Raw genomic sequence first — 23,809 nt, 5'->3', positions numbered from 1 at the left:
AAGAAGGCCACGGCCACTAGCGGAAACCCCACAAGACCCCTACTGCGTATGTCCGGGATCTAGGAGATGAACAGGCCGATGGTCAGAACCTCAGCTCCATGAGCAGCCCGGTATCAAACTTCCGTAAGAGCCGCTGAGTAAAGGCATTGGAACTTGCTCACGACGAAGGAACATCGAACACGGCAAATATGTATATAAACACATGCCCTCACTGCCTTGACCCCGAGCAATCAACCGAATCAGCATTGTTATCTACAAGAAACAATCACGACTTACGAAGCTACATTCATTGTTACTCATTACATCTTTGGCACAATGGAAGGTCTCTCAATCCTCCGTGGCAACCAGGCCGGAATTTCAGGATGGCCCGAAGCTCCTACTTCATTTAAGCCTCAGGACGTGGGTGCGACTCTCACGGGGTTCCAGAGGCCTATCCGCGTCGAGGGAGAGATTTACAACCTCGAGATTGAGGGCGAAATTCCAAAGAGCATCGCAGGAACCTTCTACCGCATCATGCCTGACCCAGCCTTTCCGCCCTTCATCAAGGACGACATTGTACGCTGGCCCGGCTCCCATCTGCAAGAAGCGCCTCTACTGACCGGAGTTCCAGTGGATGAATGGAGATGGCGTTGTCTCGTCATTTCGCATCAAGGATGGCCATGTCGATTTCAAGCAGCGTTACGTTGAAACAGAGAAGCTGAAGGCCGAAAAAGAGGCACGGAGAGCTCTTCTCGGTGCGTCAGGAATTTTCTAGAACAATTACTGGACTTTTCTATTCCTTCTTCTCTCTGTCTCCCTCACACTTACACACCACATTAAGCCAAATTTTCGGCCGCTAATACCCCGTCCAGGGAGATACCGTAACAAGTTCACTGATGCCATCGACTTCCGTGTCCGCACAGTTGCAAACACCACAGTCTTCCCGTTTCGGGACAAGATCTTCGCGCTCAAGGAGGACGGACCCCCTCACGCCATGGATCCCATTACCCTCCAAACCTACGGTGTGTGGGACTTTGATGGGCAATGGGATAGTGAAACCTTTACTGCTCATCCCAAGTACGACACCACTACTCGCGAGATGACGGCATTTGGATATGAAGCCAAGGGCGTCGCGACCAAAGACATTCTTTATGGATCTTTTGATAAGCACGGAAAGATGACTGAGAAGGTTTGGTTCACGGCGCCCGTGTGTGGCTTTCAGCATGAAATGGCAATGACGGAGAATTATGTGAGACCGCAATCGAATCATCCCGTCGCTAAGTGATTACCCTGACACTTCTACAGGTCCTGTTCCCGATCATCCCGTCCCATTGCGACTTGGAGCGTCTCAAGTCCGGCGGCTCCCACTGGCAGTGGGAACCCGAGCAGCCGTACTATATCGGAGTCCTTCCAAGGCGCGGAGCCAAGACGACCGATATCAAGGTGAGTGATCCTGCATGGCCTCAGCCCGTCTCTAGCTGATCAAGGCAAAAGTGGTTCTACGGCGATAACGCATATATTGGTCACGTCGCCAACGCTTGGGAAGAGGACGGCAAGATCCACCTTTACATGGCTTACGCTGAGGGGAACATCTTTGGTTTCTTCCCTGACAAGGACGGAAAGGCACCGCCACCTGGGACCTACCCGAACAAGCTCGCGCGCTGGATCATTGACCCTGAGTCAGACGAACTTCATCTTTCGAAACCTGAGACCGTCATTGGCCAAGACAACGAGTTCTTCCGTGTGGATGATCGTTTCGTCGGCTACAAGACTAGATATATTTTCGGTGCTATTAATGATGACTCGAATGGAGGTACCGACTGGGGTTTTGTCGCTCAACGCATCGGAGGTACTTTCGACACGCTCGTGGCCCCTTATCCGCAGGATCAAAGCTGACTTGTGTCACAGGAGGGTTCCCACCCTTTAACTCCATATACAAGAAGGATTTGAAGACAGGCAAGATCGACGTGTACTCTAACGGACCCTACAGACTGTATCAGGAGCCTGTTTTCATCCCTCGCAATCTGGACGCCGAGGAGGCTGACGGATACCTGATAGGTCTGACAATGAACTATGAGGAAATGATCAGTGAACTGGTCATCTTGGATACACGGGACTTGAGCAAGCACGTAGCTCTGTGTCGCCTTCCATTGAAATTGCGTATGGGCATACACGGAAGCTGGGTCGATGACACCGACGTTGACGGCCACGCTGAGATGCCTACCAAGCCTTGAGTTGGCTCGTTCGGAGATTTTCGGTGTAGGGATTTTTCATCTAGTTTACTGAAATGGCTCATACTATTTTCACACTCGTGCTTCCTCCTAACGCGATATCAGTCCCTGTTATTCTTGTGTTATGGTGCTCCCATGTGCCGTAATTATCCCGGGCTGCTTCTGTACTACGAAACCTGTTTAGAGCCCTTTTGCATTATGTTGTCTATGCGGTCAATGTGTATTGTCTATGAGGGTGTCTTTACAGTCCTAGATCTTTCTGATTCTTAGGCTCTTTGGCCTTCGTTCGATACCGCTGGAAGGTTCATCGATGGAGGACTCTTGAACATCTTGGAATGCCCAGCCAATATTATGCTCACTTACTATTGCCCCTTCTATGAGCAGATGAAGGCCCGCCAATTGGATAATACCCAGGTAAGCAATGGATAAAGCCAGCTGTTCTCTAACAAAACGACCAGGTGGGACCTCCATGTCGGGTTCCCCACGTTACCATGCACCACCCCCCTTTCGGTCACACCCTTTCAGTCACCAAAAAAATCGCCTTCCCATACAAAACTCGCCAAGTTTCACATACTTCAGTCATTCTGGAATCTATTGGCAAGTCGTCGCTTTCAACATATAAAGAAATGGCTAGAATTCATTTTTAAAGGTCAGCTGGTCACGTGGGGCATGTGGTCTGTGGTCACCCTGCACTTCAAAATTTGCATTTCAGCGCCCTAATCTCCTCCTGCCTCCTGATGATTCCTCCTCTTGCCAGTCCTCCACAATTCGCTTAAAATGGCTTCAAAACGGCCTCGAAGTGTTTATACGGAGGATAACATGGCTGATGCCATACTTGATATCACAGAAAACAGTTTATCGCAGCAGCATGCTGCCCAGAAACACGGAATACCTCAGCAGACCATTTCCGATAGATTCCATGGCCAGATAGCCTTGGATGATTAGGTTCAACCGAACCGACATTTATCTAGGAACCAGGAGGCTAATTTAGTTTCCTGGATCCTCCGTCAAGAGTCCCTGGGCTATGCTCCCTCCCACAGTCAGATCCGTGCTTGCGTCGTGGCTCTCTTGAAACAATAAAATAAGGAGCAGGAGTTGGGACGCAACTGGGTAGCCAAATTCATCAAACGTCATTCGGACCTTAAAACCAAACTTGGGAGACGCCAAGAAGCTAATAGGTTCAATTCATTTACTCCTAAAGCGGTGCATTGGTACTTTGATATTAGAGAAGAGGAGTATGGCTGGATTAAGCCGGAAAACACCGTGAACGTTGATGAGGGCGGTATCATGACTGGTTTTGGTGAGCGTCTAACTTTTTATGCATAGATCTAGCTAATTAGGCTTGTTTTCCAGGTCTAGATAGTTTGGTGGTTGGGAGTTCAGATCCAAAACGAAAGGCCCTTCTAAAGAGTCCCCAGTCTCGTAACTGGACTTCATTTATCGAGGCTATCACTGCGGACGGCCGTGCTTTGACTCCCGGCATCATATTTAAGGGCAAGGCACTCCAAAAACAGTGGTTTTTAGAGGAATTCCGGAAAATAGCTAATTGGAATTATATAACTTCGCCTAATGGATGGACAGACAACCACATTGCTATCGAGTGGCTTGAGAGAGTCTATTTGCCTCAGACCCAGCCTGCCGACGAATCTGATGCCAGGCTTATTATTCTGGATGGACATGGAAGTCATGCAACGGTGCGTTTTTGGTCCATATGCAAAAGAATCATTGTTGATTTGAAACAGGATGCGTGGATGGCCACGTGCTTTTTGAACAACGTCTATTGTTGTTACCTCCCTGCCCATTGTTCTCATGGTCTCCAGCCGCTGGATAACGGTGTTTTCAATGCCTCGAAGACGGCATATCAGAGCTTGAAAAACTGGCTTCTCTGACTGATTCTGCGCCTGTTGATAAGGTCAACTTTATACGGGCTTATGCCAAAGCGCGTGAGGTCGCGATGACGTCAAAGAATATATTGTCCGGTTGGAGAGTCACTGGAAATTGGCCAATCTCACGAGCCAAGGCATTGCGGCATCCAGAGATTCAAGCAGACAGGATAGAGACGACTCCCGAACCTGTCGCCTATTTGGGCTCGGATGATACACCAAAGACCAGCCGCCAAATCCGTGATCTTGGCAGGAACAAGTCTCCTGGATGTCGAAAACGATATTCTGTGATAGCCAGAGGCTTTGAAGCCCAAGAACAGGCCATTGCAGCACATGCCGGCAGAATTACTAGTCTGGAGGAAGAAGTGGCTCGTTTGAAGAGAGGGAAGAAAAGAAGAGCGATTCCTAACCCTAACAGACGGTTTATGACACTCGGCGAGGCTCTTATACAAGATAAAGCTATTCCCGAAGTTGGAGATCAAGGAGCGTCTATTTTGGTGGATTCTGAATTGGAGGAGGTGGTGGTCTCAGGCACGGAGACAGCTTCAGAGATTGAGGTCACGGCCGCACCTGAATCTCCTCAAATAACCACCAGGTCTGGGCGGCTTATAAAGAAGCCTAAATAGGAATAAATACTTCAATTCTCTACAGAATAATATATATTTTTTTGTTTATAGACTCAAAATTGGATTGAAATCGAGTTGGTATAAAACGTACATTTTTGGTGGGAACGCGATTTTTTGGTGACCGAAAGGGGGTGCGACCGAAAGGGGGGTGGTGCATGGTACTATCCTCTCTACTACAGCCTAAACCGGCAAGACCTCCATACCGGGCTCCCCACGAAGAACATCTCGGACTTGCTTTTATGACCGGGCTTCCTAACACTTAAACTTTATCCCAATTCGGGCAGATTATTGCCCGGTCTTCGGTATATCCAGTTGGCCGAGCTTACCAATCGGTACATGGATTACATATCACTTCAGCAAGGAAAGCATCTATATATCTCAGCTACACCTGCTCGAACCTCGCACCTTTCAACCCACTATACACCTCTCATCACGATAACGCCAACAACTCCCAGCATTCCATCACGTACCCACACAAAATGTCGCAGAATCAAGCAGCTTGGATCCTGACCCCTAAGGCTAACCCTTTGGTGGTCCAAGATGCGCCGATGCCCAGGGCTGGGCCTGGAGAGGTGGTGATTAGATCCGAAGTTATTGCCCTGGTATTACCAGACCCAAAGTGAATACGGCAACACAGAACGATACGCTAACCCTTTTGTCAGAATCCAGTTGAGCACTACGTTCAGTAAGGTTTCTAACACCGCTACCTCTAGAATTGGGTACTTATCATTACTGCCTGTGCTAGGGATTGGGATTTTTTCAACACGAAGTACCCTTTTATTCTTGGCGCAGATGTCGGCGGTCGCATTGAAGAAGTTGGAGAAGGTGTCAATCATCTGCACAAGGGGCAGAGGGTCATCGGGTAATCACATCGATCTTCCCTGAACCCTATCATATTTGGTTTAGGAAGTAGGCCGCTAACAAATCATTGCCCTCCATCAGATATTGCATGGGCCTCGGCGTCAACGATTCTCGATTTGGCGCGTTTCAGAAGTACCCCTTGGTGCACGAGGGCCTTGTTAGTCCCGTCCCTGACACGATGAGCCTAACTCAGGCCGTGGTCTTGCCACTTGCCATCACAACCGCCTCTGTGAGTCTCTATCACTCAGACCATCTTGCCCTTCCTCTGCCCCAGAGATCGCCGGTTGAATCCGGAAAGACCTTGTTCATCTGGGGCGGCGCATCTAGTGTTGGTGGTACAGCTATACAGCTGGCTAGAGCCTCTGGCCTCAGGGTTGTTTCCACAGCCTCGGTCCATAACCACGAGCTCGTCCGATCCCTGGGTGCATCTGTCATTCTTGACTATAAGTCGCCTACTATAGTAGATGACGCAGTAGCCGCGCTGGCGGGCTGCGATCTCGTTGGGTGTTACGATGCTATCTCGGAGCCGGCATCCCTAACGCCTCTTGGTACCATTCTCGATCGAATCGGGCCTAAGAAGGTTTGTGTGGTTGCGACCCCTAGGGAAGCACTCTCCTCGAACATGAAATGGACTTTGTGTAAGTATCCACATTCATGGATCTGTTACCCATCACCGCAAATCCGAACTCATGTCTGACGTCAAATCATAGCTCTTGCTTTTGAGATTATGAACGATAAGGGAAGGCATTTGGTTGATCATATCTGGCACAAGTTTGTTCCAGAAGCACTGGCTGATGGCCAACTGCGACCTAACCCTGAGCCCCTTGTTGTTGGAAAAGGCCTTGAAAGTCTTCAAAATGGCATGGATAAACTGAAAATGGGTGTCTCTGCTCGAAAGCTTGTGGTTGAGATATAATGAGGGTGTGTGGCTCCGATGCAAGTCTTTGCGGCTTGACCGTGCCATTACATAAACTGCGATACCTATACAACTTAGAACCTTGTGGTTAAAAAGAAGATGGTTTCTGCGATTATTACTTCGCGCCCTTCTGATGACATTTTCACATTCAGCCCCCCTCTTTAAGCCGAGGCTTGTTTGCTGCCGCTCCATCGACCCGCCTCTTAAGCTCGCTATCAGCCAGTTCCCCTCTTCCACATCGTTTCTTCCCCCCGTAGTGATCCTTTTTCTTTCAACACCATCTTCTTTTTCCTCCCTATCATACTCATGGCTGGTCAAGATATTCAGTCTGTGGCTATTAGCCCTGCTGCAGAGTACTACAACCTAGGTGACTTCGGTCGCCCTATTACTACCTCCAATCATTACGCTCAAATCTGGTTCAACCGCGGTCTCATCTGGGCTTATTCTTTCAATCATGAGGAGGCAACCTTCTGCTTCGAGCAGGTTATTGCCCATAACCCTAACTGTGCTATGGGATACTGGGGCGCTGCCTATGCTTCAGGCCCAGATTATAATAAGGTCTGGCAAGCCCTTGATGCAGATGAACTGAAAGATTCTCTCGCCAAATGCCACGCAATGGCCACGAAAGCCGGCGAGATGGCTGCTGGCGCATCGCCTGTGGAGAAGGCCTTGGTCGATGCGATCCAGCTGCGATTTCCTGCCGCTGAAATGCCTAGCAATGACTTTGCGCCGCCTATCAAGGCGTATGCAGAGCGCATGAAGGCTGTCTGGCGCGAGTTTGGTGCTGATGATCTCGATATCACCGCCCTTGCTGCTGACGCTTTGATGAACATGGCTCCATGGCAGCTATTTGAGCCTCGAAGTGGACGGCCAAACTTGAACACACCTGTTCTCGAGGTCAAGGAGATTCTAAAGCATGGCGCCAAGCTTCCTAGTGCTGACAGCCATCCCGGAATACTGCACATGTTCATCCACTTGATGGAGATGTCGACCACACCCGAGACCGCCATCAAGGCAAGCAATAGGCTCCGGCATCTTGTCCCCAACGCGGGACATCTGCAGCACATGCCTAGCCATATCGATATGCTTATCGGGGATTATCAAAAAGCCATAGCGGCTAATATGAGAGCCACGATTGCAGACGACAAGTACTTTTCCAGGCAGCGCCTGGACACCGTGTCTTCTGCAACATCTATCGCCTCCACGACTATCACTCACTGATATACGCCGCAATGATGTGCGGACAGGCTGCTGAGGCCTTGGCGGCCGTGAGCCGTATGGAAGCGACTATCACTGAAGTGTTGTTGAATTGCGCAGTGATGCTGGGTGTGATTGATAAAATCAAGGTTGTTATTGTTATTGTCATGGTGAGAGCTCCCTAGGGGTTTATATCCCATGCGATTCCATCTAGGACTTTCAACTTTCAATCTAGGACTTTGTGATGTGACCCTGAAGTGAAGGGGAAGCTCCCAATTATTCCAACACCTGTTCACGACCGCCCCAGAAGAGGGCCGAAAAGGGGGCAACAGTGGAGATCGTCAATCGCGCCTTGAAGGGAATGTGCTGGATCTCACGCAAGCCCCGAGAATGCAACCGTGCATATTCTGTGTCAAAGGTCCTTTGCCGAAAGAGAGCTTTAACGCGGTCTATGGAGCAATTAGTTGCAAGGTGTGCAAGCCTTAGGTTCAGCTGATTGAACGAGAACACACTGCATCGGCAACATGAGAAACGGAATGTGAAGCCATTACAGAGTATTTCAACATTTACAAGATGGAGTTAGGCACAGACTACTTCTAAGACCTGCTACAACACTTTGGCACTGCCTTAAGCCTACAGAAACACGACGACGTCACCGGCACGTCCGCAATCGCCGTCGCTTTCTTGAGCTGTTGTCGGATGAGATTTGCCTCTCCCGTACGCCCGAGGCGGACAAGACATTCATGATAGCCATGCAAGGCCCACAAATTATTGGGATGCTGGTGAGCCGAATCCTGGCCTTCTACAAGACCCAAGTCCTCGGCATACACGGCGGCAGCCTTCTCGATATGTCCCTGCTCCAGCAAAAGCGCCCCATAAGGGTGCCTTGTCGGTAGCATCCAGCCCCAAGGCTCAGAGTAAACGAGGCCATCATCAAGTTCAATAGCTATTCTCAGACTCTTGAATGCATCCTCGTAGTTCCCACGCCGGTATTGTAGCTCTCCGTCAAGCATCGCCGCCGCAACCTTAAGAATGTCGACAACCTTATTAGGGAAGTCAAGACGTGACTCGGGAACACACGCAGCTGCTTGCTGGATTAGGGCCCTTTCTTTCTCCGCCTCTTCAATATTACCAGTAGCAGCCCATGCAATGGCTTTACCGTAATGCGTGTTTGCGGTAAGAACAGAGTAGAGAACTGTATCAGTTGGAAGAGGGAGCTCCTTGAGCTGCTCCCACATACCGAAACGGATCAACACATGAATGCGGACGGATAGAAATGACTCAGGCTAGTCGGCCATAGGCGGCGACTTAGTGTTTAAGAGCTCTCCAGTGTTGGAATAATTGGGAGCTTCCCCTTCACTTCAGGGTCACATCACAAAGTCCTAGATTGAAAGTTGAAAGTCCTAGATGGAATCGCATGGGATATAAACCCCTAGGGAGCTCTCACCATGACAATAACAATAACAACCTTGATTTTATCAATCACACCCAGCATCACTGCGCAATTCAACAACAACAGGTGGCGCTATTAAAAGCTACGTACGGAGTACAAGGATTATCAACATTCCCGGCCAATCGGAAGTGCCTTATCTGTCCATTGCCACCGGGTTTGACAGGTCAACTAACCCCAGAGTGGAAGTCATCTGGAGACACTCATAACGTCCGCAAATGCTCAGACGCCCTTCGAACGACATCTTGCCGATATTTTTTGGCCCTTTTGATGACATCTTCGCATTCTCTACGCAGTAGCTCTTCAAGCTGAAGCTTGATTGCCCCCACTTGACCGCCTTGTCGCGTAGATTCATCATGTACGCCTTTCTGGATCGTCTGCAGCTACAACCGTGCGTGCACGGATGTGTTCTCGAGAGTTCTCTCCATACTCCGTAGCGCTTTGCAGATCATTCCCTTTAGCGAGGGCGCCATTGCCGACTGTCCGGTCTGGTGCCACTGCACACTGCAAGTTACTTACAAAATGCATCAACCGCCGGCGGTTTTTTATGGACTTTGACGAACAAACCATCGTCATCTTTTTACCAAACCATCCTCCAACTACACACGAGTTTCTCAACTTCACATATACATTATCATGGCTCTCTAAATTCGCCAGCTGGATCTCAACGACCTCGAGACCGGTTTGGCTGTGGAGACAGCCGCGTTCCCGCCGGCCGAGGCTGCGACTCGTGAAAAGGTATCGAGACAGTTTCGTCCCCATGTAACCATCGTTGCGTGAAGTCGAGGTCTGATTGAATATTGATAGATTGAGTGCCGTTTGACGGTTTGCCCAGAGCTATGTGTTGGCCTGTTTCTACGAGTTGGACAAGCACTGCCTCCTCGCGCACCACAAGATATTCCCCTCATCACCAAGCTGCATGCTTCTTCAGACGATATCCTGATTGGGCATGTCATTTCCACCAAGTCAGAAAACACCTCGGTCAGAGATGAGGATATGGATTGCCCCCCGATTGGAAGGTCAATCCCCAGGCCGATTATGACGTCGGCCATAAGAAGAATGGCAGGACCATTGCCTTACATGCCCTTGCTATCTCTCCCGAGTACCAGAGATCAGGTTTCGGGAAAGCTCTTATGGGAGCTTATATTAATCTGATGAAGCAGAGCGGTACTGCTGACCGAATCTCTATCTTGACGTATGACTGCCTTGTTCCGTACTACACGAAGCCTGGGTTCGAACATTATGGAAAGAGCGAATCGGAATATGCTGGTATTGCTTGGCATGATCTGGCAAGCCCCTTGTTTGTGCGACGATTTCCTTTTTTGCTGAAATATTATAGTCCTACATCTTCTAAAACGCGGGTATCACTGCTCTCTTTATGCTTCCCTTTCTCCTTTATTTCTTCTCTCAGCAGACGATACAAGAGCAACGTCGAGCACTTGACAAGAACAGCACGGCCATTGTCGACGGACTTCTTCCCCTCCTCAACGTGAGCTGTTCAAGTGACCTCCAAGATGAGGGAGCGTCTTTGCCTGTGTCGGTTCAAATCGCTTACAGGAACTTGTCAGTCTGTGAAGCATAGCTTTTCTTGGCATGCCTGCTCGGGATGTTCCTCGTATGTGAGCTTTCCTCCGAAGACTTGTAAGTTCCGGCCGGCACAATGCGAGAGCAATGGCGCATCTGGCGCTTTCGGTGAACACAGAAGCACGAAAAGAAATCCGGGACGATTGTCATCATGGCCAAGGAGATATGGTCGCCGCGTTGGTCAGGTCTTATGATTATGAATCGTCTTTTGTGGTTGAAGGCGAGAGGGTAGTTCTCAGGATCATAGTCATAGATAAAAGCAACAATAGAAAGTTATTAGTTGAATCGTGGTTCAAACCATCTATCTCAATTAAGTTCTCGTAGCTCCGCGCGTTTCCAATATCGTCCGCTTCCTTTCCTAGCACTGCCATGGTAATTCGGTGAAGCACTCGCATCGACGGTATTACCATCCACAACCCCTCTTTCGGCAAGCAAAATAAAAAAAGCTTCACCAAAACTCACCAACTTCACTTATACCAGAATTGGCCAAAGTAAATAGCTACTTAGGAGATAATGCCTCTATTGATTATAGAAATGATTGGAGTTAACGACTTTAGCTCTCTTAGGCTGTGCGGGGTATGTGATCTATGCATGCTGTGTTATGGAAATACTGTTGGTTTAATCATCAAACTCCTCACCGCTCTTTCCCGTGTTTTTTGACCTTTATCTGCGACAACGACGAGAAAATGCCTAGGTCGAGACCTCGATGGAAATATACAGAGGAAAACATGGCAGAGGCTATCTTGGATGTTACTGATGATGGCGTTTCACCTCCTCAAGCCGCTCAGAGACGGGGAGTGCCTCGAAGCACTCTAGTCGATAGACTTAACGGCCGCGGGGCCGTTAAAGAGCAGATCCACCCTCATCGACGCTTGTCCAAGAACCAAGAGGATAGATTGGTTGCCTGGATACTCCGGCAGGAGTCCTTGGGCTACGCTCCGTCCCACAGTCAGATTCGCGCCTGTGTCATGGGCCTGTTGAGACAGCAGGGCGAACATCCCGACTTAGGACGCAACTAGGTGATCAAGTTTATCAGTCGCCGCGCAGATCTAAAGACCAAGATGGGTAGACGTCAAGAAGCCAAGAGGTTCGACTCTTTCACACCCAAAGCGGTTCATTGGTACTTTGATATCAGGGAGGGCCAGTACGGCTGGATCAAGCCCGAAAACACCGTCAACGTTGATGAAGGAGGTATTATGACTGGTTTCGGCAAGCATATACCTACATTCCTTGCCAGTGTTTGAAATTCGACCGACTAATTCTCTTTATTTAGGCCTGGATAGCCTGGTTGTTGGAAGCGCGGACCCGAAGCGGAAGGCATTTCTCAAAGGACCACAAACTCGGAATTGGACTTCATTTATCGAAGCCATCACTGCTGACGGCCGCGCTTTGATTCCAGGCATAATCTTCAAGGGGAAAGAACTCCAGAAACAGTGGTTTCTTGAAGAATTTAAGAAGATAGCAGACTGGTATTACATAACTTCGCCTAACGGATGGACTGACGACCACATTGGCGTTGAATGGCTTGAAAGAGTTTATCTACCCCAGACAATGCCAGCCGACGACTCTGATGCGAGACTGATCATTTTAGATGGTCATGGGAGCCACGCAACGGTATGTTCTTCGTTTACCTCGGTTCAAGATCACTACTGAGTGACGGAAGGATGAATGGATGGCCACGTGCTTTTTGAACAACGTTTATTGTTGCTATCTGCCAGCACACTGCTCTCATGGGCTCCAACCACTTGACAATGGAGTATTCAATGCCTCCAAGGCCGCATATCGACGAGAGTTGGAAAAGTTCGCTTCATTGACTGATTCCACTCCAATGGATAAGGTCAACTTCATCAGGGTCTACGCCAAGGCTCGTCAAGTTGGCATGACTAAGAAGAACATACTCTCCGGCTGGAGGGTTACTGGGAATTGGCCGATCTCCCGTACCAAGGCACTGAGGCATCCAGAAATCCAACAAGATAGGCCAAAGGGCAACCCAAGATCAACCCCCGAACCCGCGCCGTATTTTGACTCGGACGATACACCACAAACGAGCCGTCAAATTCGTGATCTCGGGCTGAACAAAACACCAAAGACGCGGAGACGGTACAACGTGATAGCCAAGGGCTTTGAGGCTCAACAGCAGACAGTAGCGGCGCATACGCTGAGGATTGCTAGCCTAGAGGAAGAATTGGCTCGCTTGAAAAGAGGGAAGAAGAGGAAGGCGGTGCCGAATCCTAACAAACGTTTTATGACTCTTGGGGAGACCCTATCCGGTGGAGAAGCTATAATAGAAGAGGAGACCCAAAATATGGCTGTTGGACTGGAATCGGTCTGTTCAAGCGAGCAGGAGTCAGAATCGGAGGCTGGCTCTGTCATCGAAGTCAGAGAGGAAACCATACCCCGCCAACTCACCACGCGATCAGGGCGGCTTGTCAAAAAGCCCAGGGTACAATAGATGAACCTATTCGTTATTTATGAAACGAAGATTTTGACGCATTTCTATCAATTTGGTCAAGTTCTATGTAAGTAAAGTTGGTGATTTTTGGTGGTGGCTTTTTTATTTTGCTTGCCGAAAGAGGGGTTGTGCCGAAAGAGGGGTTGTGGATGGTAGTAACTAGTCGCAATTTAGACTTTGCTCGCTTGAATGATGGCTACTTGTTCATCTAGCAGTTCATTCACTGACAGAGAAATCTACCCACGACACATGGAAGGCCAGACCTGGAAGCTGCACACAAGATCATAAAAACGAATTCCCTAGGAGATAAGGCCGGTTGGGCAGTTTGTATCCCACCCTACGCGGTAGAGAGACCAGTACACCGGGCGTTGGCCTATAGACGTCCGCTGATACAAGAGGCTGGACCTTATAGCCTACGGACTCCCGTGGCGTCACCCACGATCATGACTCCGGGACTAAGCACAGAATAAAATCGATTTAGAACTTCAGTTAAATAGAACGCCAGCTCCTACCGTTCGAAATTACAGCCATACCTGACCCCAGGGCTAGGTCTATTGATTATATCACTTCTAAGTTAAGCCTCCGACACGCAGGTAATAGACCCAGACCTAACATCTTCTTCAAACCTAGGGCGCTTCTCTTGGAGCAGATGCATTACCGCTTTGGCAATCACCTGGCATACCCTCGACCACTCTGTGCGTGACAGCAATATCCTGCGCAGCTCGTGCAGCAGACGCGACCGGCCATCTCTTCCGCCGAAGATTCCCACACCTGGGATATGGATATGGGCGACTCCTCCGTTGTTGACCCATCGTTCCAAAGCCGGGCGATCAGACACACGGTCTGATCGGATGATTAGCCTGGAGGAAGTATGTTGACTCTCAAAATCTTCTCCCTCTATCAACTGATCATACATCCAAATGTACAAAGCTGCTGTCAACAGAGACAGGGCGTCATAAGCGGCAAAGGTGCTTTTGGTGCGCAAGATGTTGAAAACAGTGATGGCATGAAGGAGGCACTGGCGGGCCACTCGTTCATGTTGGAAAGCCCACCCAGTCAACTCCAGCTTGGCGGCCTCAACTTGTCCATCATCCACTTGCCATCCCGCAAAGGCCAGAATACTTCTCATAGGGACATCCCTCAGCAGATGAATCAAGATATACAAGACATCCTGATCTCCAGATACCGGCTTAGAGGGTAGGCCTGATTCTTGTACAGGTTGGAGAAGGTCTAATTCGCTGGCAACAGAGCTTCTCATGATTTTCAAGAGCCCTCTAGGATCTACACGGCCAAGCCCTGCCCATTGTTGCTGAAATAGGGCCGTAGAAGTGGACGGGAAGAGCACTTGCCGGAAGGGTGAGTTTCGAAGCCGTTCCATGGTCAATCTCTCCTCTGTGTAGAGATAGACGAACAAGAGTTTCTGCACATAGCCATCGGCTTTGGGTGCATTTTTCCAATCAAGCAAGCTATCGTTGCCCGGCGACGATGGTTGATGCCGGCACTCTACCAAAGCCTGCCGCCATTCTTCTTCGCTCTGACATTTCCAGACGGACTCCTCACAAGGTAGGGTGTTCGTCAAGTCCGTCAGTTCAACTGATGGCCGAATGTCATGGAATACGAATTGCAGACATTCCAGAAAGTACACGCTGTGTAATAAACGAATGCGAGATTCTGCGGCGATCCATCTTTTCCAATCTTGTTCAGCAAGGCGTTGTTCAAGGGTTTGCTCAGTCGAGAGGGACAGCTGTGGATTGTCGGTTCTTAACACACGAGAAAGTGTGATGAGCTTGTTCTTCTCATACTGTCGCGCCACTTGATGCTTCTTGCCACCGTTGAATAGCATGCAGATATCCCGAAGCAGTATGATTCGTGCCCACGTCAAGTCTGTGGACGACGGGATCTCGGGGCAATGCATCTTAACCGCCTTGTCTAACAGATCTTGGAGAATGTTGGCAAACAGCGGTGCGTTCTTGAGAGCTGAAAACTGAGCACCCACGACAGCCACTGCTAAGAGAAGAACCCATGATATGTCGTCATCCTCCAGCAGTGTTGGGTGAAGGAAGGGAAAGTGGTCCGCGAAATGCTCAAAGTATAGCTCAAGAAATGTCTGAAAAGTGACCTTGTCCATGAAGGGACCTGGGTACTGGTTCTGTTCTGTATAAAAATCGGCAACCTTCTGGAAGGCGTTCTGGGCCGTCTGCCGGAGATAGCCAAAGAGTTGCGCATGAATGACATTTTGATCCTCCGAAGTCAAGACGGGGAGTTGAGCGCTGGAATCCTGACCAGGCCACTGGTTGCGCTGCGAGGACTGCACACGAATGGAATCTCCGGTTCCCTCCGTTCTGCTGGCATGCGGATCTTGCAGCGACACATCATGGTATGCGAATGAGGTCGACTCTTGCGCCAGAAAGGGGCCACGACTAGGTTCGAGATCCGTGGAAGGAAGGTAGCCCAAGTCCGGGTAAAGAGGGTCGGGATAGTCTGTTACCCAGAAGAGGCTGTTGTGAGAAGGAACATCGTTTATCAACCACGGGAGGCTATTGAAGAGATCGTTGTTGTGCTCGAAAGCTGTCATTGCGCTCTCAAGATGATCGTTACCGGTGAGAGCAGATGTTTCGTCGGCTCCAAGGTCACCGGAGCTGGCCGGATCATTTGTGTTTAGGCCGGAGCGAGGGAATCTTTCCGCGAAGGAGGGGTCATCATTGTCTGCCGGAGAAGCATCGTCGTGCAGCGAGACCGTTGGAGCGGGCGTCTGAACGGCCATCAGGGGTTCGTCTATGTCGGCCACATCCCGACGTCGAGGGGATGCAGGAGAAACGGGGTGATGTCGATACTGGCACGGCACCTTCTTCGAAGCACACCGCGCGCAGGGATCACCGCCAGTGCATCGTTGTTTAGCGAGAGCACAGTTCGAACAAGCCCGATTTCGACGTGCCGAGGATGCCGAGTGTAGAATCTCGGCTGCGTCGGCAGGGTCAATTCGATGGCTGCTCACATGCCTTTGCAAAGCGTCTCTGTGATGTAGCAGATCAATGAGGTTGGCGTCTCAAAAAAGGCTGACGCAAGAGTGTGACGAGTACCTTCGTGAGAAATGTTTTGAGCAGAGCCTGCATGTGAAAGGACGGGCGCCCGAGTGACGGAGAACGTGCCGCTCCAGATGCTCTTTTCGCTTGAAGCTTGCATTGCAATGCGTGCATTGTAACAGCGGCATCTGATCCGTGGTTGTGAAGTCTGCGGTCGCCTTCGCCGGGCTTCAGAAGGGAAGGGGGAGGGGTTCTACGTTAAATGAAAGAGTCGTCGGTCCGCTGCGTAGCCCATTGCAAGCCCTTATGCTGGCCAGAACAATCTTGTACGTTCTCAGGTCTCCTTGATGGGTGGATGGTCGTTGCCAGACAACGGAAAAGGTAACTAGGAGGACGAGGAGGTGGTTGAATGATCGAGCTTTGTCATCATGAAATGGACAGATTCCACTGGTCTGGGTTAAGCTCGGACGAAGTCACGGGATTACGATCCGAGGCACCACGTTGATCCTCACTGGCCATCAATTACCCCAAGAAGGAAGCTGTTTTACTCCATTGAGCAATAACTCCAAGGATGTAGCATTTCTTACAAAACGGAATAACTCTGTAGGCTGAGTGACTGATACTATCAGTCATTAGAGCCGCGAAATGAACACAGTTTAACATCATCATTCTTCCAAAGGCATATGACCTATGGGGCAGCCAAGTTGAACTACTACGTCAACGGTCAGGGGTTTGTGTCGCTTTCGTGTCAGTAAGTCAATAGAGGGGCACTATCTTCCCCAGATTCCCCAGATTCCCCGGGTGCCCCGGATGGCGTATTGATTATTTGCAGTGTTGTCGGCACGGAGATTGGAAAATTGAAGCGTCTCTGAATTGCTTCAGAGAGCGGGACCCCCACCCCCACCCCCACCCCGGAAATCCGGTTCAGGGTAGGAGAGAGCCAAGGCTTGAACAACCATTTATAAATACAGGATTTAAGGAACATCAAACAATGCTTTAGCGGACACAATCATTTTGTCATATCAAGAAAACCGCACCCTTTGACATGGAGTTGACAAATATTCAGGTTCCCAACGGCAGGGTTGTTAGAGGTGAGCCACCAGCCAGGGTCGCAATCCCATCCCATCTATACACCAACACTGACCTTGTGACAGTTCCTACAGGACTGTTCATCAATGGTGCATTCGTTCCTGGCCAGACCGGTTCCACCGTCGACGTGCGAAACCCGCTGAACGAGGAACTATTGGCCAAATTGGCATCTGCGCAAAAGGCAGACGTTGACATTGCAGTCGATGCCGCAGCAGCAGCCTTGAAAGAGTGGAGGACGGTTTCGGCTATCCGGAGAGGTTATCTCCTGAATCGATTAGCAGACCTCATCGAGCAACACGCCGAGGATTTCGCAACGATCGAGGCTATTGATGCTGGGATACTATACAACGACTCCTTACGTGGCCACGTCAAACATGCAGCGAACACACTTCAATACTACGCAGGACTGGCTGGTCAGATCGCGGGCGATGCACTTGAAATCCCCAATGGCTTCGCGCACACTCGCCGCGAGCCTTTTGGGATATGCGCTGCGATTATCCCCTGGAATGCACCGTTGTGAGTTTTCAACCGCAGCGGTATAGGGTTGACGGAATCTTCAGTACTTACTCACAATGCTATAGGATGATTACCTGTTGGAAGCTAGGACCTGCTATTGCAAGCGGGAATGTCTTGATTATCAAGACGCCAGAATTGGCGCCCCTTTATGGGCAGAAGCTTGCTCAGCTGGCAGTTGAGGCCGGTTTTCCGCCTGGCGTGGTCAACATCCTCTGCGGGTTGGGGCAGGAAGCAGGCCAAGCAATTGCTGATCATATGATGATCAGGAAGGTCGCCTTCACAGGCAGCGGCAGCACCGGGCGCAGCATTCTCCGTGCTGCTGCAAACACGAACCTCAAGAAGGTCACCCTTGAATTGGGCGGCAAAGGCCCCGGCCTCATTTTCCCCGATGCAGATCTCAAAAATGCCGCTTTCTGGGCAAGTCTCGGCTCCAGTGCCAACAACGGGCAGATCTGTGCTCTCATGTCTCGGCTCTACGTGCATGAGAGTGTTTACGACGAGTTTGTTGGTCTTTTCAAAAAGCATTCCCAAGAACGAGTGAGGCAAGGCGACCCAACAAACCTGGAAGTTGGCAAAGGACCTGTTGTCAGCCGTGGCCAATATGAAAGAATCATGTCATACATCGAGAAGGGTCGGGAGGAGGGGGCCACGGTTCTTTTCGGTGGCCACTCTACTGGGAGCGGGAACTTTGTGCCACACACTGCCTTCGTTGATGTCACGGAGGGGATGAGCATCGTCAAGGAAGAAATCTTTGGACCTGTCGTGGTAAGAAGAGCCAAGGGAGTTGTGGATTGCAGCCCATGGTCTTATCAATTGTCTTTTTCAGATGAACAAGTGCGCTAACAAAGGTTTCGCAGACAATTTCCAAGTTCTCGAGCGAAGAAGACGCTATCAAAAAGGCGAACGATTCGGAGTATGGACTTGCGGCTTATGTCTTCACTTCAGATATGGCTTGCGCTAAGAGGGTATCAGACTCGCTCGAGGTGGGCCAGGTATCAGTAAATTGTTGGAGCCTGATTAATGTCAATGTGCCATTTGGGGGTGTGAAACAAAGTGGGTTCGGAAGGGATATGGGCAGAGAAGCTTTGGACGAGTGGACAACAGTTAAAAGTGTCCAGTATTGGATGCCTAGTATTGGAGCTTAGCAAGGTTAATAGATATTATCTCTACCTCTGGCATGACTGGATATTATGAGGCTTTTAGCGCCTGAGCGTTGCCTCCGGAGCCCCGCCATGTCCGGCTTTACTCTTTCCCACCCTTGCCCAGCGATATTCACCCACCGGACTCCGGTGGCCCCTCAATAGCCCTTAACATCTCGGTGCATCAATACACTTCTAAGAGTACTACGTCCTCTGTTGATAAGCCTCGACTGATATCCTGCTCAGCATCGAAGCTAATGATAACATTGATAGTATTAGTAACTATCGCAATATGAAGCTGCCCTGGACTCGACTCATCCGCTTCATGGCCTCGGATGGCCGAGTATTGCGAGGAGAACCCATTCTGCCATTTCCGGATTTCGACTTGGGCAACATCACCGAGTCGGATCAGTTGAGGGCCAAGGTCATTGTTGGTGACGACCCCTTCGATACCACAGGTAAGACCAAAGTCAGTGACGAGGTCGTCACGGTCAAGAAACTGCTTGGTCCGTTGGCCAGGGAGGATGTCCCGGTGCTTCGTTGTGTTGGGCTGAATTATACGAAGCATAGTAAGTAAATTGTTGCCCTCTCTATCCTCTACATCGAGCGGATCTTTGTTCTTCGGGAGCAGAGAACAAGCGGGCAGTAAAACCAGCAATATTGACCTCGGCACTGGTATAGTCAAGGAGACGGGCCGAACACCGCCTCCCCTCCCCTTTATCTTTTTCAAGCCCAACACCACCGTCATGGACCACAATGCGCCTGTAGTGATCCCCAAAATCGCTCAAGATGATCAAGCGGACTACGAAGGCGAACTGGTTAGCTTACCACACTCTTTATTGCCTTGCATTCGTCTGTATCCGACTGACATTCAAACACCATCAGTGTATGGTCATCGGCCGCGATGCAAAGGACGTGCCTGTCGAATCCGCCCTCGACTATGTAGCCGCGTATACAGCTGGCAATGACGTCTCCTCGCGCAAGCTTCAGCGCGATCCTACTCTCGCCGGTCATGTCCCACAATGGGGATTCTCCAAGGGTTTCGACACCTTTGCGCCAATGGGACCCTGTCTCGTGGCAGCCGAGCTCATCGGTGATCCGGCCACATTGCACCTCAAGACCATCATCAACGGCGAAACGAGGCAGGATGAGAGTGTGGCCGATTTGCTCTTCAACTCGGCCTACTTGGTCTCGTATCTGAGCCAGGGTACTACGCTGCAGAAAGGCAGTGTCATTATGACAGGCACTCCGGGAGGTAAGAGCCACAATGCAGAGAAGCTGACAGCCAATCTTTTCTCCTGCTTTGTTTCAGAATGTTTAGCCGTCATTGCCTATGCCTTTGCCCCTTTCCCTGCTCTCTTTCAACCATTCATCCACCGCAACCTGCTGACTTGGACCTGGCAAAAGGCATTGGCGCCGGAATGGACCCTCCTCAATATCTCAGCCCTGGCACGAAAATGGAGGTCCGGATCTCCAAGATCGGGACACTTCGCAACTCGGTCGAATTCGCATAACGGTATAGATAAACAAGATGCCCGAGAATGGTCGATGGTTGATCGGCATCTAAAACAAGTTTGCCACTCTAGACAGTGACGATACATTTTTGAGATAGATCAGATCAAACCAATGGAGTCGTAAATATTGTCGTCGTCGACTTGTACTTTCCCCATTAAAGCAGACATGAGCTGCCAGCAGGATTAATTGGGATATCGGAGCAGTCGTCATCGGATAGCTTTCTGCACCCAGAGGAACAGCACACCAATCACCTTGCGCTGGGAGTCCAAGGGAAGAAGTATTAGCTGACGCGTAAATTGGGCCACTACCCGTGACTCTTGCTCGTGGTTACCATCCCACCGATCACCAACCTCTTGTGATGTGGGCAGATACTGTATCGGAAGCTGCGGAAAGTTCGTGTCGTGCATCAGTATCATATGGTTGCCATATCGCCAGAACTACGATCTATGTAGGAAGATAGCACTCGTCATTGCCTCTTACTCTAAAACTAAACTCGGGGGCCTAAAGCCTAGCCGATGCCCTTCGCAGTGGTGGCTTTTCGAAGCACAATAACAAGAGAAACGCCGTGAACATAGCAATGGTAACAAGCGAGCTGGTGAATGCCCTCGACATCATGGGTGGTGCCTCGATTGTGGGTGAAGATGCCGGAGAGTAAGAAGTGGATGAGCGGCAACTACTCGCACAAGTTGTACCCAAAAGCCGTTGTAGAGAGCGTGAGTGGTCCCCACTGGGTGTTTGATGACATTCAAGACGGCATTGCTGGACTGGGCTTTTCTTGACATTCGCCAAGATGGACAAGAAGACGGTGCAGGACACACGGAATGGCGACGGAACAGACGTCTGTAAAACATGATAACCATATCCTGTTCGCGGTGGAGATATATGTCATAGCCCATCATATACTACAGTGACCCTTCACTATCAATGAAAGGCTCACAACTGTGGCCTGGCCCCAATGCCTCTGTATAGCGTCATTGGAATCACAAATCTAGCGCAAGGCTGTTCTCCTCGCTCTGCAAGATCTGCACGTAATCTAAGGTGGACCATCAATGGAGGTTTGTTCCAAACCACAAACACCTTCTGTTCAGGCCATTTCTTGCTTTCATCGCACAGCTCCATATCAAAATTCCACAGCACGCGTCCCAGAATGGATCGCATCTCGTGAAACGCCAGGCTGTTGAGAAGTTAGCGCAGCCGTCCATGTCCATGAGTGACAAAAAAGGTGAAGAGAGAGGAGACATCTTACTTCTTTCCTAGACAGTTCCTGGGTCCGAATGAGAATGGTTGAACGCATTCTCTATTGTCTGATACGTAGCGCTCTTCGCCCATCCAGCGTTCGGGCACGAAGCTATCGGGATCTGTGAAACGGCGGGGCGAACGATAGGCCGCGAACGAACTGAAATAGCACGTTGTCTAAGGAATTGTCAGTGATGTGAGGGTCCAGCAACAGGCTGCCGATACGTACACCAGCAGGGAGCTGCTCTCCGCATACAAGTCCACCAGAAGGAGGAGCCACGCGAGGAGGGCCGCCAGGCACAGGGGGATACATTCGCAGAGCCTCATTGAAGCATGCCTGTAGGTACGGTAACCGAGCCAGGGCGAGGATGGACATCTCTTCTTCCGAGGCGAATGCAGTGCGAATCTCGGTGGTGAGCTTCTTCAGCTTTTCGGGGTTGGTGAGAAGATAGTAAGTTAGACCACTCAGTGCGGTCGCGGTAGTTTCCGTCCCAGCAGTCATGAAGGAAACACCCGTCGCTTGCATTTCGCCGAGAGACAGGGCCTTGTCTTTATTCTGGCGAATGACGAGTGACCAGATATCTCCTCTGTCGCTCTGTCGCTCCAGTCTGCGGTTCACTTTGGAGACAGATTCCTTGAAATGTTTCTTCTGGTTGGCCTTGGTAACCCGTGGAATGAAGAGATAGTCCAAAATTGGCGCGATCATGGGGTAATATCTGCCTAGCTGCGTGGCACTCTGAACTTTGAGGAAATCCATAACATTGTGCACAAAGTAGGACTTGTTTGGATTGTCCAGCAACTGCAAGGGCTCACCAAAAGTGAGATCGGCCATGACATCGAACGTGGTAAAGTTGTACCACATTTCGATATCGATCCTCAGTCCCGGTTCATCCTTGGCGAAGGTCTTGAGTCGTGTGATCAGCTTGTCCACGTAGGACTTCAAAATAGGCTCTTGTTGATTCAGCGCCCTGTCTGAGAACGCGTGGGAAAAGATTCGCCGTTGACGTGCATGGACCTCGTCATTGGCTCTGAAGATGCCACCTCCCCTTCCGGCGGCATCGGGACCGTAGAAGGTATAGTCCTTAGGGAAGTTCTCCCTGCTGCCAGCGTGGAAGCCGTAAATGTCTTTCCATGCTTGAGGATCAATGAAGCTGACTTCGTCTGGTGCCAGTCGGACAACGTCGCCATACTTCTCATGCAACTTGGAATGCCACGTTGCGGTGCCACGGAACTTATTGATCACCATGGGCAGACGCGTGGCCCTGGCTAGAAGTGGCCCCGGCAAATGCCGCAGTGGGTGGAAGTACAGATTGTATATCACGTAAAATGTGAGATAAAGAATCACCTGTTTACGTTAGCATCTGCCGAGGTTCGGAAGAAAACAGGACTGACTGCAAGTGAAAGTGCTGCACCATATGACACAGAGACTGGAAGAGCCTGAAGCTCTTCATAATCGATAGGGAACCCTTTCAGAATAGCAGGGAGGTCATTGAGAGGGGTAAACAATGACTTGAAAGTAACAGAGAGCTCTTTCAGAAAACCCATGGCGGGCGATTGAAGCAGCGAGGCTCTCGATAGATGAAACCAACAACAACAAGTTTATACGGTACGTAACGGAAAGATCTCATGAGAAGTAACTGACAATTTTATGATCTATCGATACGTGTGTGTTGAAAGCTTATCTCCTCCAGAGCCCAACTTACACGCGATGCCGAGCCCCGTCGGAGTCCGGAGGCATAACAGCTTGCCTCCTCCAACGCTGCCCGGAAGTAAACGGCATTCAGTCGGGGCGGGAGCAGACTGCTGTGCTGGAAATTCTGCTAAAAGGCCTGTCCCCAGTAAGCGGAGGTCCGGCACCCCTTGTTCGCCGGCTGTCTGGCAGAAGGTTCAAATTCCGGACTCCGAGGGGGCTCAGCCTAAGGCATCCCGCAATCGGGTTCCCCACGATCTTACAAAAGTGTCCTGTTCCGAGGCCGGCAAAGATTTAAGCACAACTTGTCAAAGCCAAAGAGAAGGTTGACTTTAAGTGGTCCTCCACGACTACTGTACCCGTCTTGCACCTCATCATATCCGACTCATTCTGACAAGCTCACAACCTGCGTACTGATATCC

General features: G+C 50.2%; 10 protein-coding genes across 10 annotated transcripts; 7 read left to right on the top strand and 3 right to left on the bottom strand.

The window, feature by feature from the left end:
* Nucleotides 1-315: 315 nt before the first annotated feature.
* On the top strand, nt 316-2,213 carry MRS44_013344 (uncharacterized protein; the record flags this gene model as incomplete). Its single annotated transcript, XM_065616820.1, has 6 exons — nt 316-555; nt 611-734; nt 852-1,228; nt 1,285-1,422; nt 1,474-1,828; nt 1,888-2,213. The coding sequence occupies 6 exons, from the start codon at nt 316-318 to the stop codon at nt 2,211-2,213; spliced, it is 1,560 nt and encodes a 519-aa protein (XP_065472892.1).
* A 1,951-nt stretch (nt 2,214-4,164) lies between these two features.
* On the top strand, nt 4,165-4,719 carry MRS44_013343 (uncharacterized protein; the record flags this gene model as incomplete). Its single annotated transcript, XM_065616819.1, has 1 exon — nt 4,165-4,719. The coding sequence occupies one exon, from the start codon at nt 4,165-4,167 to the stop codon at nt 4,717-4,719; it is 555 nt and encodes a 184-aa protein (XP_065472891.1).
* A 479-nt stretch (nt 4,720-5,198) lies between these two features.
* Nucleotides 5,199-6,496, top strand: MRS44_013342 (uncharacterized protein; the record flags this gene model as incomplete). Its single annotated transcript, XM_065616818.1, has 5 exons — nt 5,199-5,321; nt 5,382-5,404; nt 5,465-5,581; nt 5,662-6,218; nt 6,291-6,496. The coding sequence occupies 5 exons, from the start codon at nt 5,199-5,201 to the stop codon at nt 6,494-6,496; spliced, it is 1,026 nt and encodes a 341-aa protein (XP_065472890.1).
* A 306-nt stretch (nt 6,497-6,802) lies between these two features.
* On the top strand, nt 6,803-7,717 carry MRS44_013341 (uncharacterized protein; the record flags this gene model as incomplete). Its single annotated transcript, XM_065616817.1, has 1 exon — nt 6,803-7,717. One exon carries the CDS (start codon nt 6,803-6,805, stop codon nt 7,715-7,717), a length of 915 nt encoding a protein of 304 aa, XP_065472889.1.
* A 252-nt stretch (nt 7,718-7,969) lies between these two features.
* On the bottom strand, nt 7,970-8,931 carry MRS44_013340 (uncharacterized protein; the record flags this gene model as incomplete). Its single annotated transcript, XM_065616816.1, has 2 exons — nt 7,970-8,142; nt 8,415-8,931. The coding sequence occupies 2 exons, from the start codon at nt 8,929-8,931 to the stop codon at nt 7,970-7,972; spliced, it is 690 nt and encodes a 229-aa protein (XP_065472888.1).
* Nucleotides 8,932-9,499: 568 nt separating this feature from the next.
* On the top strand, nt 9,500-11,746 carry MRS44_013339 (uncharacterized protein; the record flags this gene model as incomplete). Its single annotated transcript, XM_065616815.1, has 7 exons — nt 9,500-9,534; nt 9,581-9,629; nt 9,801-9,881; nt 9,951-10,162; nt 10,210-10,443; nt 10,596-10,706; nt 11,422-11,746. The coding sequence occupies 7 exons, from the start codon at nt 9,500-9,502 to the stop codon at nt 11,744-11,746; spliced, it is 1,047 nt and encodes a 348-aa protein (XP_065472887.1).
* A 42-nt stretch (nt 11,747-11,788) lies between these two features.
* MRS44_013338 (uncharacterized protein) lies at nt 11,789-13,179 on the top strand (the record flags this gene model as incomplete). The annotated part of the gene is made up of 3 exons (XM_065616814.1): nt 11,789-11,918; nt 12,001-12,341; nt 12,502-13,179. 3 exons carry the CDS (start codon nt 11,789-11,791, stop codon nt 13,177-13,179), a joined length of 1,149 nt encoding a protein of 382 aa, XP_065472886.1.
* Nucleotides 13,180-13,753: 574 nt separating this feature from the next.
* MRS44_013337 (uncharacterized protein) lies at nt 13,754-16,362 on the bottom strand (the record flags this gene model as incomplete). Its single annotated transcript, XM_065616813.1, has 2 exons — nt 13,754-16,193; nt 16,241-16,362. 2 exons carry the CDS (start codon nt 16,360-16,362, stop codon nt 13,754-13,756), a joined length of 2,562 nt encoding a protein of 853 aa, XP_065472885.1.
* Nucleotides 16,363-17,247: 885 nt separating this feature from the next.
* Nucleotides 17,248-20,460, top strand: MRS44_013336 (uncharacterized protein; the record flags this gene model as incomplete). Its single annotated transcript, XM_065616812.1, has 8 exons — nt 17,248-17,293; nt 17,357-17,807; nt 17,873-18,572; nt 18,665-18,720; nt 19,220-19,515; nt 19,628-19,764; nt 19,832-20,201; nt 20,354-20,460. The coding sequence occupies 8 exons, from the start codon at nt 17,248-17,250 to the stop codon at nt 20,458-20,460; spliced, it is 2,163 nt and encodes a 720-aa protein (XP_065472884.1).
* Nucleotides 20,461-21,441: 981 nt separating this feature from the next.
* On the bottom strand, nt 21,442-23,242 carry MRS44_013335 (uncharacterized protein; the record flags this gene model as incomplete). Its single annotated transcript, XM_065616811.1, has 5 exons — nt 21,442-21,474; nt 21,530-21,635; nt 21,708-21,874; nt 21,927-23,042; nt 23,090-23,242. 5 exons carry the CDS (start codon nt 23,240-23,242, stop codon nt 21,442-21,444), a joined length of 1,575 nt encoding a protein of 524 aa, XP_065472883.1.
* Between the last annotated feature and the right edge of the window lie 567 nt (nt 23,243-23,809).

Source organism: Fusarium solani (genome assembly GCF_023522795.1).
Source record: "Fusarium solani strain SB1 chromosome Unknown bctg00000009, whole genome shotgun sequence".
Lineage (NCBI taxonomy): Eukaryota > Fungi > Ascomycota > Sordariomycetes > Hypocreales > Nectriaceae > Fusarium > Fusarium solani.
The sequence above is the reverse complement of the archived record's forward strand: the minus strand, read 5'-3'. Positions and strand labels throughout refer to the sequence as shown.